The sequence below is a fragment of the Silurus meridionalis genome, chromosome 18, assembly GCF_014805685.1.
Source record: "Silurus meridionalis isolate SWU-2019-XX chromosome 18, ASM1480568v1, whole genome shotgun sequence".
In the NCBI taxonomy this organism is placed as follows: Eukaryota; Metazoa; Chordata; class Actinopteri; order Siluriformes; family Siluridae; genus Silurus; species Silurus meridionalis.
Window position 1 is genome coordinate 20,807,583 of NC_060901.1, and position 18,008 is coordinate 20,825,590.

General features: G+C 43.3%; 1 protein-coding gene across 1 annotated transcript in view; it reads left to right on the forward strand.

Moving 5' to 3' along the window:
• The window catches only part of nbas (NBAS subunit of NRZ tethering complex), an 84,680-nt gene that overhangs the window by 13,631 nt on the left and 53,041 nt on the right, over positions 1-18,008 (forward strand). The window contains 12 exon segments of the mRNA XM_046872461.1: positions 288-425; positions 1,420-1,498; positions 1,622-1,726; positions 2,131-2,267; positions 6,711-6,797; positions 6,929-7,082; positions 8,907-9,092; positions 9,587-9,760; positions 10,057-10,190; positions 12,623-12,685; positions 15,351-15,473; positions 15,801-15,903. Coding sequence (XP_046728417.1) covers positions 288-425; positions 1,420-1,498; positions 1,622-1,726; positions 2,131-2,267; positions 6,711-6,797; positions 6,929-7,082; positions 8,907-9,092; positions 9,587-9,760; positions 10,057-10,190; positions 12,623-12,685; positions 15,351-15,473; positions 15,801-15,903 — 1,483 coding nt within the window.

Consider the following 18,008-nt stretch of genomic DNA (forward strand, 5'->3'; position numbering starts at 1 on the left):
GAATGTAAAATGTAGCTATAAACAGATAAAAAGTCTAGCGCTGTGTTTAAGAGGAATAAATGCTTGTATCGTAATAAAATTGTCTTCGGGCCGAATCCCAGCACGCTGTGATGCCTCCATAAATTTTTTGTTAGCAATAATGATGTCCTGAAGAAGGAGGAACATCACAGGAGCTTTAGGCACACACACACACACAGAGGCACACAGAGGCACACATAAAGCATTTGTATTAAATACTGTTGGAGTAAAGTCCAACTGAACGTCTCCTTTCTCCTTCTCCTGCTCAGGTTCATCTTACCTGGAGATGTGGACCTGGACGACACTCTCTATGAGGATATGGAGTCCGTGGAGGACGAAATGGAGAGAAAGAGAGAGAGAGAAGTGAAGAAAAGGCAAGATCTTCTCAAAAAAGTGGACTTCAGCAAGTAAGTTCTTTCTCCAGAACACACACACACACACACACACACACACACACAGGAGAAGAGATCCTGGAGGAGGAGAGAACGAGATGGAGGGAGGTTATGAAGGAGGAGGGGGAGAAGAGATGGAGAAAGACTTTAAAGGAGGAGAGATAGAGGGATGTCCTAATGAAGAGGCGAAGAAGAGGTAGATGGAGGGCCCTGATGGAGGAGGAACAGGAGTAAAAGAGAAAGAGGGAGTCCCTAAAGGGGAGGAGGTGGAGGAGGAGAAGAGAGAGGAAGGCCCTGATTGAGGAGGAGAGATGGAGTGCAGTTAATGCAGTAATAGACAGGGTTGCCAGATTGTGCTAATTTGAGTCACCAATTTGTAGCTTTATTCAGTAATGCCCTTTTATATATACACACTCTCTCTCTCACACACACACACACACACACACACACACACACACACACAAGCTATGCTGTTGTTTTTATGGAGTGGAAAACCAAAAGCCATCATTTTGTTAATTCCTTTTTAACTGCACAACCATTACAGCGGCACAGCACTATCGATCACACTGCTCTGTGTGTGTGTGTGTGTGTCTGGTCCAGGCTTTGTTTTCTTACTCAACTAATGCTCAGCACACTGCAATTACCATTAAACTTGTTGTTCTGAACTGTGAAAATACAAACTGGAGTTCAGAACCACACACACACACACACACACACACACACACACACACACACACACACACAAAGCTGAGATCCATCAGGGGGTTATTTATTTATTAATTTACTGTAATACAGTACACTTACTCTCTATATTTCCCATTCCTTTCTTTCCTCATTCCTCCCTTCCTTCCTTTCTATCCTCCCTTTTCCTGCCTTTATTCCTTACTCTTTATTTTCGCCTTTTTTTTGTTCATTCCTTCCTTCCTTGATTATGGTATGATACACAATAATTAAAAAATAAAATGTAGTGTCGTGTGTGTGTGTGTGTGTGTGTGCACGCATGCTGCAGGTTAACTCTGGAGCAGAAGGAGCTGTGTAGAAGCAGACTCAAGCTGCTGTGTTATTTGGACCGACTCGCCACATACGAGGTGAAAAAACCCTCATGTTTACTGTACGTGATGATGATGGTAGTAAATGATGCACATGAAGATAAAAGAACACAGGAGTGTTAGAGAACTAATCATGACGTGTGTGTGTGTGTGTGTGTGTAGGAGATTTTGGGTGGACCCCATGCAGCAGAGGAGAGGTACGACTCTGAATTCTTCAAAAAGTTCCGCTCTCAGAACATCGTGCTTTCGGCAAGAACCTACGCCCGGGTAAAGCTTGTGTGTGTGTGTGTGTGTGTGTGTGTGTGTGTGTGTGTGTGTGTGTGTGTGTGTGTGTGTGTGTGTGTGTGTGTGTGTGTCTGTGTGTGTGTGTGTGTGTGTGTGTGAGAGTGAGAGAGAGGCCAAGAGCATGAATTATACATCTACAGTGTAACCTCGTTGTGTGTCCATCCTTTAAAATATAGATTCTTCACTATAGCATGAATCTACAGTCAGTGTGAGGCTGAAATACGGCTCCATACACAACACTATTAGAGGAGAAAAAGCTGCAGGAAGAAACGGACGCACCATGAATTTAACTTCTATTAATTATTCATTTATTCCTCTTTTTTTTGTTTGTTTTTGTTTTCTTCCCCTCTCTCTCCCTTTTCTTCCTTTTTCTTCCTCTCTCGTAGGAGAGTAATGTTCAGGCGCTGGATATTCTCTTCACTTATCATGGCTCGGAGTTGCTCCAGCATCGACTCGCCATCCTGTGCAACTTCTCAGAAACCACTTCTCCACATGAGTACACTGCACTGCTGCCCGAGGCCTGGTAGGATACACACACACACACACACACACACACACACACACACACACACACACACGTCTGGATATATGGCTAAAAGTATCGGGACACAACTTTTTCTTCCTGCTGTCATCACATCTCTAACTTTCTTCTTTACTTATTTACTTCCTTCCTTTTTCCTTCATTCCTTCAATCCCTTTTTCCTTCTTTCCCATTTCCCTTTTCATCCGTAATCCCTATTTTTCCCTTTGCTTACTTTCTTCTCTTCTTCGTTCCTCGCTATATTTCTCTTTACTTACTTTCTTCCTTCATTTTTCTTTATCTATCTATCTATCTATCTATCTATCTATCTATCTATCTATCTATCTATCTATCTATCTATCTATCTATCTATCTATCTATCTATCCTCCCTTTTCCTCTTTTCATCCTTAATTACTATTTCTCCCTTAGCTTACTTTCTTCCTTCACCCCCTCTCTCTCTTCCCCTTTCTCTTTTTCTATCTCTTTCTTCTTTCCCCTCATTCCTTCCGCTCTATATTCCCTTTCCCTTCTTTATTTTCTCTCTTCTTTCTTCCTATATATAATATATATGGCCAAAAGTATTGGGAAATCCGTTTTTCTTTTTTTTCTTTCTTTCTATCCATGTCTTCTTTCCTAATCTGTTGGATGAAACTTATTCACTTCACTTTAACTAGGAGACCCAAACCCTGTTTTGCTCCAAAACCATATTGAACACCATTGAGAAGAATTGGAGCGTCACCGCAAGTGGCTGAACGAAATTTCAGAAATGTCCACAAAATCTAGTGGAACATCTTCCCAGAAGAATGGCGCTGAAATTGAGACTAAATGTCGAATCGCACATTGCAATCTTATGGTCAGGGGTCCACAAACTTTGTATATAATGTGTACACACACACACGTTTTCTTGAACTGTAAGGTTTAGTATTCCTAGTGTTGAATTGTGCTGCAGATGTTGTATAATCTCCGGCTCTGGAATCATGGAGTCTCTCCAGCTGTGCGTTGGCTCTGGATCCCCTCGAGTCACGGAATTTCGAACAGACACTCGTAATTGCGCGGTCCGAAATTTACACTCGATGTCGACGCAGACGTCGCAATAAAACCCAGGTTTCTTCTCCTCGGTTTTGCCTTTGATCCACGGCTGCAGAAGACGCCGTTATGCACTGGTGGTGTGGATTTAGGAGACATCGTGAGCATGAATTTGAGACGCGTGTGGAGGAGAAACAAAGAGGGTGCATCTGTCTTTTCCCCCTGCCGTCTCCGATAATGAGGGTGCTGGAAGATTTAGGGCACGTCGAGTGCCACGGCCTCCCACCTTCTCTCCCGGTTTCTCTTCTCTTTCTCTCTTTCTTTCCCCTTCTTTTTTTTTCTTTCTCCCCCAGGAGGTGAGCTGCCTTAGTAGTGAGCATCCATCATGGCTCAACAGCTGGAGGCCACCTTCTCGTTTCTGCAGGTCCTGAGAGGGGTTTATCTGCGCTGTGGTTTCTTTCTCCGAGGCAGAACCGCCTCACTCTCGCCATCTGCCACTGAGAAAACAACCGTCGCCCAAATGAAGTCTTTCCAATATGTCGCCGGATTTTATGATTATTGGCACAGGGTTTTGTTCGAAAAGAGAAACAGTTTTCTCCCCGATAGTCGTGACAACGCTGAGTTTGGCTCGTGAAACAACTTAAAGCCTCCCGAGCTGGTGGCAACGGGGGCAAAAAAAATCCAGAAATGATGGATTTGAAAGGTGATGGATGAATCAATAGATTGATGGATTAATGTTGACAACTAGCTGGACAAAATGGCAAGATGTATAAAAGGTTTTAGTCGGTTAAATGCACACTCAGTGTGTGTCTAGACGGGCAGGGAGGTAGACCCTTAATTGGGCCGTGAGACAGACAGAGTTGGAGCGTCTGGCCGCTGCTTCCGCAGACGCCCGTCTGGCCGCTGCTTCCGCAGACGCCCGTCTGGCCGCTGCTTCCGCAGACGCCCGTCTGGCCGCTGCTTCCGCAGACGCCCGTCTGGCCGCTGCTTCCGCAGACGCCTGCCTGGCCGCTGCTTCCGCAGACGCCCGTCTGGCCGCTGCTTCCGCAGACGTCCATTAGAGGCAGTGAGACTTTCAAAATAGCAGTGTAACTCTAAACAGTAAGACAGGTGTCTAGACGAGACAGACAGAGATATATATATATAAAAATAAATAAATAATATACATAAGCACTCGAGCAGACGGAGACATGGGTATCCAGGCAGATCTGGGGATACATGGATTAGTTCAGCCCATATTCTGTTCCCTCTTCTTCATGCAAGCCCAGGCCAAGCTGTTGTAGATTACAGAGAACATGAGCAGAATAACTCTGCTGTATTGATTGTGTGTGCGTGTGTGTGTGTGTGTGTAAATGCGTTTCCTCCGAGCCGTGTATAAAAAGAGGGAAGAGATTATTTTCTTGTAATTAAGTCTGCGAATCAGTGATGCCCGTCTTCCTGACCCGCATAGAAATAATATCTTTTTCCTTTAATTTCAAAGACATTTTTTATTTATTTTTTTTCTATTCAAATTCTTCATTACGGTGTAATTATTAAGGGTAAATGGAGATCCGTGTCTTTGAAAGAATCGCACTTTTTATTGAATTTTTCCGCTCAGGATTTGGACACAGATCCGTCCTCGGTTAGTTATGCCAAACCCTGAGCTGCAACGCTGAGAAATAAACGCTATAATAAAAACTATAACCGCATTAGTGTATAGAATGGGGCTTCATCTGTATTACTTTCTGTATTTCTTTCTCACAAGAGTGGCAGGAAATCATTTGTTCCAGAATTTTCAGTTCCTGCCATGTAGCTATTTTGAAAAGAGAGATATTTCATAAAATAAACTCTTAGTGTGTGTTTTTATGCGAATAGGGCAGATATCTACTTGAGAACATTGCCTATTTTACTGCAGAACATCGAACGTTTTGCGTTGGAAATTTTTTAAGAGCCTACTTCAGTTTCTACAGATGATCCATTGACTGAACCTTGGCAACGAGTTCCCATCTCAGGATTTGTACTACAGCAAAATTCTTCCAAGAATAGATGTGACGTCAAGGTCACAGGGACCCCAGGAGCTCCAGCCTCTCCAGTATCTCTCCACTTCATGGAAATGATGTCATATTGATTTGACTTGAAAGATGATTGATGGATCGGTGAATTGATCTAAAAATTTAGACGGCTAGCCGGACAGTGAGAACTATGGAGAGACGGACTGTGAAATGGGTAAAAAGGGTTCGGTCGATGAAATGGGCTGTTGAGGGGCAGCTAGGCAGACGCTTAATTGGGCTGCGAGACAGACAGACAGATTTGATGTCATTTAGTTGAATTGATATGTGTGCAGTGAGACGGACAGGTGGAGCGATGGCTAGAGAGGTTTCCAGAAGCAATTAGATGGATGCCTGCAGAGAAATAAACCAGACAGCCAGACAGTTTGGCTAGTGAGGGTAAGAAGAAGCGGCGAGACGGGAGCGTCTGCAGGAGCGGCGAGACGGGAGCGTCTGCAGGAGCGGCGAGACGGGAGCGTCTGCAGGAGCGGCGAGACAGATGGGTTGATTGATGGCTAGTGATGGTACATGAAGCAGTAAGATGTATGTCAGCAGAAGCAGACAAACGGACGTCTGAAGAATCGGTAAGATGGATGAAGAAGTGAGACAGAAAGTTAGACTGATTGGCAGGACAGGGTACATAAAACAGTGAGACAGACAGACCGGTATCTATAAATATCTACTTGGAAATATTGCCAATTTCTCTCCAGAACATCAAAAGCTTTTTGTTGAACTTGGTGGTGTGGCAGAATTTCTTCAGAAGGTTCCTGAAAGTCTGAATTGACTGCACATTGGCAAAGACTCTGAAAAAAGATTCTCCTTCAGTCTGTGCTTTCAGATTGTTTTTAGGTAATGAGAAGTTCAGCAGGGCATCAAGGTGGATCAGGCAGGTCCGGAGAGCTGAAGGGGGAGAGCATGTGTACCAGGACGTCATAACTAAAAAAACGATTGCCAGAAGCAAAGACAGACACGAGGGACACTCTGAGACATAAACAGTGACATGAGCAAAATACTCAAATCGGTTCACACTGTCCTGCTCTTCTCCCTCATGAGGTCTCCTGCAGACACGCGCCATCACGTCTATTGGACAGGAAGCGCTCGTTATCCACCCCTGAGATGGAGAAGAGTCGCGTGACAGAACAAGAAGATAATTTGGCAAAACGTTTTTCACGACTAATAATGGCATCACCAGCTGCTCGTGTCGTTTCTGACACGTTCGTCAGTCGGGAGCAAATGCACTTGGCAGGATGTTGGTTCTTCTCTGCTACACGCCGCCAGCGCGCCCTTCAGGGGGAGGCAGAACTCTGCAAGTTGTCACAAGAGTTTGGTTCGCTCGGGGAGACGAGTTTTCACAAGTCATCTCTCTTTTTTTTATTTTTTTTTATTTTATAGTAAGGACGAGATGTCCACTTTGGTGTTTATCCCCTGGGAGGAGCAGAGACACAGAGATCTGGACTGGTGTGAAGATCCGCAGTGCAGGTCTGTGGGCATCAACCAGGTTTCTACTTTATTTCAATCTGAAGTAGCAAATTCCAGGGAATGAATAATAAATTGTCGTGTGTGTGTGTGTGTGTGTGTGTGTGTGTGTGTGTGTGTGTGTGTGTGTGTAGGACCACGCTGGAGCCGTGCATGGTCGATGATCCTCACTTCCTGTACGAGGAGCAGCCGGAGTTGGAGCGATTTTGCACCCCGAGTCCATCCATCACACTCCTTACTGACTGGTACTTGAGTCGAGCTCAGGAGATCGAGCACAACTCTCACCAGGTGTGTGCACACACACACACACACACACACACACACATCCATCAATGCCATCCTGTCATACTAATCATTGGCTGGTGCCTTACCAATGCTCAAGATAGCAACCATATTTTTTCTCTCTCTGACACACACACACACACACACACACACACACACACACACACACATTTGGTTTGATTAATACACTATAAGTCAAAAGTTTGTGGACGTCTTATTCAACGTTTGCTCCTATAATAAGCTCCACCTTATTAGCTTCAGGGAGTCACCTGGTGGGGGGGGGGGGGCTAATCTGGTGTAAGTGTGTGGGGGTGGGGTGGGGTGTGAGAGAGACCCTCCACATCCTCAGCGTTTCAGCTTCAGGGGCCTGTATTGATGTTTTTTGATAATGTCAGCAGGAGGAAGTTTATAGTGATGAATTTGAGAACGGTCCTGATGTGTATGAGGCTCAGGCATACCAAATGTTCCTTCTCATCACGCTCAGATCTCCTATCGATCGGCCACCAGCGACGTCCCTCAACAGGTACCAGGATATTTATCGGCAGGGCAGGATGTAGAACGGAGCAACCAGTTTCTTCTTTTCCCTCTTTTTCGGATATTTTTGTGCTCAGAGAAAGTGGTTTCATCCCTCAGCATTTTTCATGTGTTACTACACAGCTTGGGAGATTCTCCTCGATTCTCACTGGCTCTCTTTGTTGTCGGGCGAAGTCTGATTGGTCGGTTTAGTAGCAGCTTGCTCCTGATTGGCGTAGTTTTTTGGGGGATATTTTTTTATTGTGTTTGCATTTGTTAGACACTCTTTGTGTGTATGTGTGTGTGTGTGTGTGTGTGTGTGTGTGTGTGTGTGTGTGTGTGTGTGTGTGTGTGTAGGACCACGCTGGAGCCGTGCATGGTCGATGATCCTCACTTCCTGTACGAGGAGCAGCCGGAGTTGGAGCGATTTTGCACCCGAGTCCATCCATCACACTCCTTACTGACTGGTACTTGAGTCGAGCTCAGGAGATCGAGCACAACTCTCACCAGGTGTGTGCACACACACACACACACACACACACACACACATCCATCAATGCCATCCTGTCATACTAATCATTGGCTGGTGCCTTACCAATGCTCAAGATAGCAACCATATTTTTCTCTCTCTGACACACACACACACACACACACACACACACACACACATTTGGTTTGATTAATACACTATAAGTCAAAAGTTTGTGGACGTCTTATTCAACGTTTGCTCTATAATAAGCTCCACCTTATTAGCTTCAGGAGTCACCTGGTGGGGGGTGGGGGGCTAATCTGGTGTAAGTGTGTGGGGGTGGGGTGGGGTGTGAGAGAGACCCTCCACATCCTCAGCGTTTCAGCTTCAGGGGCCTGTATTGATGTTTTTTGATAATGTCAGCAGGAGGAAGTTTATAGTGATGAATTTGAGAACGGTCCTGATGTGTATGAGGCTCAGGCATACCAAATGTTCCTTCTCATCACGCTCAGATCTCCTATCGATCGGCCACCAGCGACGCCCCTCAACAGGTACCAGGATATTTATCGGCAGGGCAGGATGTAGAACGGAGCAACCAGTTTCTTCTTTTCCCTCTTTTTCGGATATTTTTGTGCTCAGAGAAAGTGGTTTCATCCCTCAGCATTTTTCATGTGTTACTACACAGCTTGGGAGATTCTCCTCGATTCTCACTGGCTCTCTTTGTTGTCGGGCGAAGTCTGATTGGTCGGTTTAGTAGCAGCTTGCTCCTGATTGGCGTAGTTTTTTGGGGGATATTTTTTTATTGTGTTTGCATTTGTTAGACACTCTTTGTGTGTGTGTGTGTGTAGGTGGATTGCGCGCTGTCTCTGGTGCGTCTGGGAAAGGAGCGGGAAATCCCCGGGCTGGAGCTTCTGTGTGACGATTTGGTTACCATGGAGACCCTGGTGTACGAGACGTCTGGTGACCTGAGCCTCAGCCTGAGGGAGCTGCGGCAACTCGGGGACATCGAGAAGCTCCACCTACTTATGAAAAACGTACGCAGATGATCTTCACACACACACACACACACACACGGCTTTCTATTCCGAACTATTTCGTCCCATCCCAGTGCTCCATGAAGATATGATCCTGGATGGCCTCCTCAAACCCTATTAAACATCTTGGGGATGAGCTGGAATGCACCCCAACTGAGATCAGACTCTGATTTTGGAGGTCTTGAGGAGCATCCAATTCAGGTGGCAGTACTAGTGTGTAAAGATGTTCTTCTACACTTTGTGGATGAACCTTATATGGTCATGGGGTGCACAAACTTTTGGCCATATAGTCTGTGTCCTGAATGTGGCTCCTCGTACAGACCTGCGAGACAGGAATCGTAGGTCCTACAGAGCAGAACCAATTATTATTTCTTGGACAGCGGTTAGGGACGTCTGCGCCATCGATCTTCTAGACGGCCTCCAGGGCTTCATGGAGGAAGTTTGATCCTTCTTCTCATTATTAATTTCACTGTCCGTGTCTCTGTCCCTCTCAGTCGAGCGTGGAGATGTACGTGAAGAACGTGTTCCAGTGGATGGTGCCGTTTCTCCACCGCTGTGAAAGTCAGAATGAGGGATCGTCTACGAAGCTCCTGAGGGAATACCTGGTGTCCATCGCCAAGGAGGATCTGACGCGGCCGCTTCTGATCTTCCAGCATTCCAAACCTGGCGTTAGTGTTTGTCTCTCGCACACGCGCACACACACACACACACTCACACACTCACACACTCACACACTTACTTTGACAGACACACTACCACACACCCACACTTGCACACACACTTATTCAGACCCACACACTCCAACACACGATCGTGTGTGTGTGTGCTCGTGTCTCTCTGTGTGCTCATGTCTCTCTGTATTGTTCAGCAGTGCAGAATAATGATTTTAATTTGAACATCTGTATACTTGATGGTGAACATGTGTATTCTCTCTGCTCTCATGCTCCTCGGTCTGGTTCCTCAGTGTCAGCAGAAGATCATTAGTGATCCTGACCAGCTGATGGCCGTGGCGTTGGAGTGTATTTACAGCTGTGAACGAGACGACCAGCTCGCTCTCAGCTACGACATCCTGGAGTGTCTGCCTCAGAGAGGATACGGGTTAGAATGCAGCAACACACACACACACACACACCCCTACTAGTATTATCAGTAACACTAATACTGCTGCTACTAGTTATACTAATAACACTACTACTGCTACTAGTTATACCAATAACACTAATACTAATGCTACTAGTTATACTAATAATTCTACTACTACTAGTTATACTAATCATACTACTACTGCTGCTACTAGTTATACTAATAATTCTACTACTACTAGTTATACTTATCATACTACTACTGCTGCTACTAGTTATACTAATCACACTACTACTGCTATTAGTTATACTAACACTACTAGTATTGCTACTAGTTATACTAATAACACTACTACTGCTTCTAGTTATACTAATAACACTACTACTGCTACTAGTTATACTAATAACACTACTAGTACTGCCACTAGTTATACTAATAACACTACTACTGCTACTAGTTATACTAATAACACTACCACTGCTACTAGTTATACTAATAACACCACTAGTACTGCCACTAGTTATACTAATAACACTACTAGTACTGCCACTAGTTATACTAATAACACTACTACTGCTACTAGTTATACTAATCACACTACTACTGCTACTAGTTATACTAATAACACTACTAGTACTGCCACTAGTTATACTAATAACACTACTAGTACTGCTACTAGTTATACTAATAACACTACTACTGCTACTAGTTATACTAATAACACTACTAGTACTGCCACTAGTTATACTAACACTACTACTGCTACTAGTTATACTAATAACACTACTACTGCTACTAGTTATACTAATCACACTACTACTGCTACTAGTTATACTAATAACACTACTAGTACTGCTACTAGTTATACTAATAACACTACTAGTACTGCTACTAGGTATACTAATTCCAATTCTATTACTATATGTTGCGATTTCCATACAATGATAAATATGTTAAATGTTTAATTTAAATACAAATGTAGTTATATAATTATAGCTGTAATAATGTAGTTATACAGGTTACTATAATATAATTATAGCTGTAATAATGTAGTTATACAGGTTACTATAATATAATTATAGCTGTAATAATGTAGTTATACAGGTTACTATAATATAATTATAGCTGTAATAATGTAGTTATACAGGTTACTATAATATAATTATAGCTGTATTAATGTAGTTCTATGGAGAAATGTGATGGATGACAAAGAAAAAAAACCCTTGTTTTGAGTATTTTCATAATTAAACCCGTTATAAAAATGAATGTGTTCCACGTGATACATTTTAAATGAAGTAATAAAACATTTTCCCTGTGAAATTTACATGCCATAATAAGAACCCAAACCTTCACCCTCCTTTTTTATATTATTATATAATCTTTTTATTAATATTTTTTATATTTATATATGTAACTAAGGTAATCGGCGAATATACCTTTTGAGTGCAGGCTCTGTGCGTGTGCGTGTGTGTGTGTGTGTGTGTGCGTCCTAATGAACTGGATTATCTCTGCATGCGTCTGTCTTCCTTCAAAGAGCAAAATCTGGGAATGTAATTAGACCGCTTTATTACCCCCTTGATCTTTATTCTCACTGCCCTGGAATTAAAAATGCACAGTAAACGCTAATCAACATGCTTCTGCTTTATCAACGCATTTCTGCTGATAGACACCATAAAACCCCTCCGTTTCCGAACTCGTGTCGCTCTGCATCGCCACTTCATCTCCTCACATCTGTAAACGAGGTCCGTTTGAAGGTGCAGTGTGTTCCTCTGAGTGTTTTTTATTCCTTTCTCAATATTTCAAATGCTGTCAGAAATACCATTAGAACGTGTTGTACAGATAGAAGGAAAGAAAGGAGGAGGAGGAGAAAGAAGGGAACTAGAGGAAGGAGGACACGTAAAGGGGAAGAAATGGGGAGATGAATGGAAAGGAGGAGAAGAGAGGGGGCCGGAGGAAAAGAAGACGAAAGGGAAAGGAGGAGAAAGATGTGAAGGAGAAGAAGAAAGAGAAAGGAGGAGAAATAAAGGAAGGAGGACAAGAAAGGTAGAAGGAGATAGAATCAAGACAGTAATGGAGTAGGAGGAGATGAATGGAAAGGAGAAGGATAGAACTCTGAATGAAGGGGGAAAGAAAGTAAGGAGGAAAAGGAATTAAAGGAGGAGATGAACGGGAAGGAAGAAAAGGAAATGAGGGAAGGAGGAAAATAAAGGGAAAGAAAGAAAGAGGGAGAAATAGGAGAAGGAATGAATGGAGGACTAAAAGAAAGGAAAGGAGGAGAATATTACAGAAAACAGGGTCCTAATGTGGAAAAAGACGTTCAGGTGTCCACAGACTTGTTTTGAGGACATTAAACGTAACTGTAAATGGATAAAAAAAAAAACTCCTAATAGAGGAATTCTCTCAGGTCAGTGTGGAATGGATGATTTCTCTTTCTCGCTCTCTTACAGGCCGCAGTCTGAAACCACAAAAATCCTTCACGACCAAGTGGACTCCCTGGAGAAACATCTCAGGTAATGGCTGAGTGAAGGACGGCGGGAAGGCCACGGCGCCAGAGAAAGAAATGAAGCTCTTTGGGATGGAAGTGAAGAACAAAAAGACAGAGGGTTTCTCTGGGAGGTTCTCTGCTTGTTGTGGGGTTATTTTTTTTCTCCAGAAGTCAGGAAATGAGTTTAGTCTGGAAGCTGTGGGTCTGCCATGCTGTCTCGTCTCTCGGTTTAATTTCGGGGTGTCTTACATCAGCGTCCTACACCGGATCGTTTTTTTTTTTTTCTTTTTAACGCGACTCTTGAGAGGCGTTCTGAGACTTCACATCGCAATGCGTATAATTATTGTTGCGCTTGAAGGCTAAATTATATGCTTGGCACTGATGAAAATGCGTGCTGCAGTGTGTGTGTGTGTGTGTGTGTGTGTGTGTATGGGGTCTAGTCGGAGGTGGGGTGATGTAAAATGACTGGGACAGCGCCCCTGACAGTCACACACATTTTTAAAACTTAACACACACAAGCCCAAGTTTATAAATCATTATTTCAGCTGTGTGTAAGTGTGCGTGAGCTGGTAACGATTTCATCAGAGCGACTCTACAGTGAGTAACTCATGGAAAGATTTGCACGCTGTAACACAAGTATTACGTTTTTATTTTTTGTAAGGCTTTTCGATATTTTGTATCAGACCAAAATTGCTGTTGAAGCATTTTTACTGAATTTTTGTACAGAAATAAAGAACAAAGCCTTGCATCGGCTTTATAGACTGTTATAATAATAATAATAATAATAATAATAATAATGATTATGATTGTGACGTTTCCAGAACATGATCATCCTCAGCGAGACTAGCGCTTCGATATGTCACATGCCTGGTATCGCTGTATTGTTTAAAAGGGGCGGGGCTAGTGACGTGAACATGTTACCTAGCCTCTGAATCCTCTCTCCTCTTACCTACATGATGTCTCGCGGTTCTCATGGTTCCGCTGAGCGGTTTGAGGGGTCATATGTAAGTTGCGCTGTTAAGGGGGCGGGGCCTATGATGACAAGTGACACGTCAGACACCCATGTCTAAGCCACATTTTTTTAGCATATTTCTGCTAATGGCTTCACGTGACGTCACCATATTACCCACGATGCAACTCCGTGCTCTGGGCTAAGTCCATTGACACGTCACACGTGTTGTTTTGTGACCCCACCCACTTTGTTACCCCTACTGCCCTTTTCCCCCTAATGTGTGACTGTTTGCTTAATAGAACAAGAATTGCAATAGGGTGTTTATTTCCTTGGTGCTTGGCCCCCCTAACATTTTAATTAGTTCAGTTCTGTTAATTGAACGGAATAGATATGTTTTAATTAGCGGTGTAAATGAGTCCTCATAAGTTGTAACGATGAAGAAAAACTCTGTGAGGAAGGACGCCTGTTCGGGCCCTCGTATTATTATTATTATATTCTTTCATTTCTCTCGCTTTTTCTCCCCACCTCGCGGGTTCGATTACGCGTCCCTGTCGGTGAAATCCATCCTCTCCCCCACACCTTTCACAGCTTTCGTAACGCCGCAGAGGAGTAAAGAGTTTTCCTGGCAACTCGAGGACAGATGGAGGGAGGAGGGAGGAGGGAGTAAAAGACAGAATAAAACACGTATCAGTAAAGACGAGAGGAAGACGAGTGTCGGTGTTAATGTGTGTGTAAGCAGGGAACATCTGTGCTCTATGAAACATCTTGGTCCGTTCGCCCTCCTGCGCTGACTGATGAGACTCTGATTTATTCCGACTCATTTTGTTCATCGTAGTTTCCTAAATTGTACCTTTTTAAACCGTGTGTGTGTGTGTGTGTGTGTGTGTGTGAGATTTAACAGGGGATGGAAAGAATAATGAAGGGATTGTATGAGGATGGATAAATAGACGAACTGATAAATTGATCAATGATGTATCAGTTTGATGGATATGAAAGAGTTGGTAATTGAACGAGTCGAGTGGCAGGAAGAATTGATTTGTCTGAAATCGCGGTTGAGGACGCAGGAATTTTTTGGGATTTGGATACTGGATGAGATGAAGGTTTATTAATGGGATGGACAAATAAACGGGATTCACTGGAGAATTGACAGCTGCACTAATGAGGGATGATCAGATAATTGACGATTAGACTGAATGGAGGATTAAATAGTGAATTGAGTTGAAGATTGAGTGCAGATGAAATGGATTAACAGGTTGTTTAATGATGATTGACGGGTTGATTGATTGGATCATTGACAGGTTGATATACTGGTAGAGTGACTGGGAGTTTACATGGATGGTTAAAGTGGAACAGATTTATGATCGACTGGTTGGATTGAACGGATGATTGGGTGGATCGATTGAGAACGGCACAGTGGATCTTTTTGGGTAGACTGGCCCGGTGGATCTTCTGGGTAGATCTTTTGGGTGGACTGGCACAGTGGATCTTCTGGGTGGATCTTTTGAGACTGGCCCAGTGAATCTTCTGGGAGGATCTTTTGGGTGGACTGGCCCAGTGGATCTTCTGGGTGGATTAAAAGCAATTAAATGAAAGGAAAATGGACAGTGGATGTATGTAATGAATAAATGTAATGTTTTTTTCAGTATTGATAGCTATATGAATGTTTGATACAGACGGATAATCTGGTTGGTTTATTTATTGAAAGGCAGATGGTAATATCTGTGCGTGTGTGTTGCAGTGTTGCTGAGGTCCTGGAGAAGCATGGTCTACAGAAACCCATCTCATTCATTAGAAACAGTCAGAACAGCAAAGAAGAGGCTCACCAACTGATGGTCAAACTCACCCGCCATACTGGACGCAAGTAAGACACGCTCTAGATCATTTACAATTTCACTCACACACACACACACACACACACACACACACACACACTCACGTCGAATTAAGTTCAACTTTATCCCAGAGGTGTTCAATAGGGTTTGAGCTCTATAGCAGATACACCAATCGAGATCTTCCACACACATCCATCCCATGTATTGCAGATCTTCATGGAGGTATCTCCATCTCCATATCTTCATGGGTTATAATGCTATTGCTGTTGTTATTATTATTATTATTATTATGATTATTATTATGACTATTATTATGATTATTATGATCATTATGCTGCTCTTTTGCTGTATTTTAGAAATCCACCAGTGAGTGAGAGTGTGTGGAGAGATCTACTGCAGGATTTACTGGACATGCAGAAGAACGTTTACACCTGTCTACAGCCCTCCACCTGCCACCAGGTATTGTGTACACACACACACACACACACACACACACACACACACACACACACACACACACACACACACTTGTTACATGTCTCATTAAACATGCATGTATGATGTAACACTTTCTACTCCATCCTGGAGTGGTAGATGATGAATGATGATTGGTGGAGTGGTAGAGGATGGAGGGATCAGTGGACGAGAATAGAGGAATCAGTGGTAGAAGATTGAGGGATTGTAGATGGAGAACAGGAGAGGAGCAGATGAGTCTGCGTGGAACAAATAATATGACTAATCTTCCAAGTTGGAAGCCCACCTACTTCTCCAAGCTCTTTCATGAATTTCAAGACTCTTGAGGATGGATAACTAGTTCAACATGGTCCAGGAGGAAAAGGCCTGGAGGACAGCATGAAGCTTCTCATGGAGTTTTCTGCAGAATGTGCTGCTCGATGCCAGTTTGGAAAGTGGGTTTCTCTAGAATCTCTAGAACGTGGTTGGAACGTGACCAGATGTTATGGATCCATTAATTATTGTGAGAAGGTCTGAAAACTTGTGGAAGGAGTTAAATCCATTGGGCTGGTGGTGGGACTGCAGGACAGGATGACTTGCAGAATCTGTTGAGGAGAAGAAGAATTCTGTGTATGTTGTGTAGGAGCTTGATAACGGTGAAGATCTTTGAAGGTTCCGGAGAAGGTGGAAGATCAAAGTCATTTTCTTTTGATCTTTTGATCTTTTGATCGATGTCGCTCTTCTTGCCGGAGTGCAGTAGAGTTTCTAATGAATTCGTCCAAACTCCAGTAAACGGACACAATTGCACCCCCCCACACACACCCCCTCCCCCTCCCCCCCAGGTGAGATGTGTATTAGATCCAGCTCATTGGCTCGCAGACAGAGTGGGAGTTGATATTTCATTTGCGAGCGTAATTGGAGTTAAGCGCGTTCCGGCGTCGGGGATAACGCGCTCCGTGGATATCGCCTCCCGTAATGGAGACTAATGAAGGCGCTCGTAATATCTTCTTTTTTTTTTTCGGAATGAAACCGCGGCGTTCGGATAATAAAATATTCCGAGTGTGTTTGCGTCTCCCGTTTTATTTCCATCATCTCCGAAAGTGGGACGGGTCACGTTTTTATCGGTTCTGATCGAGCCGGGAGGAGAAGGAAGACGAGCTGAGCAGAGAGAATATTTCGATTTTTACATCTAATGAGATCTTTTTACATATACATTTTTAAAAAATTGTGAAAAAATGTGTTTATTATTTAAAAACAAATGTAAAATATTGAAACAATGTAAATTACTGTAAAAGAAATATTTTTTTCTGTGAATAATTAAATGTGATTATATTCATGATTATTTATCTACATGTGGCTGGGAATTTGTTTTTGTCCCTTGTAGTTAATATCTGAGCTTTAAAACGGTTTTCGGTTTTCCAGGCTGTTTTTATTCATTTCTTCAGATTTGTGATCTCCTGAAGGTCCTGCGTTCGTGTTCCTGAAACGAATAGTTGTATATTATTTGTGTTTTTATGCGAGAACTGGAGAGAGAAGCTGGTGTGTACTGAGGTGAGATGTTCTGGTGGTTTGGTGTGAATATAAATACAGTGAGTTCTGTTTTATTCACCAGAAGTGTCTGAGCTGTGAATCGTGCAGGTGTGAGACAGCAGATGGCACAGTGACATAAAGAACATCCAGTGTACCTGTGATACCTGAACACCTCCGAGCTTTCCTTTCATCTCTCTCTCTCTCTCTCTCTCTCTCTCTCTCTCTCTCTCTCTCTCTCTCTCTCTCTATATATATATACACACACTTCATTTCACTTTCCACCTGTGGCAGATGTTCATGTTCATTTGTTTAGCGGTGTGTAGTTTGCTTTACTATTTGTGTGTGAGAAAGACGTTGAGGGAGACCGAGACAGACGGAGAAAAACAAATGCAGACAGAGACGGTGGGGGAGACGGACAGAGAGAGACGGAGGGACAGTAAGGAATGAGAAGACTGGGAAAGAGAGAGAGGGAGACAGTGAGGGAGAGATACAGATGGTTAGAGAGAGATGAAGACACGCGGGGAGAGAGACAGATAGAGAAGAACATTGTGAAAGAGCGGAGTGATAAATTACTCTTCTGT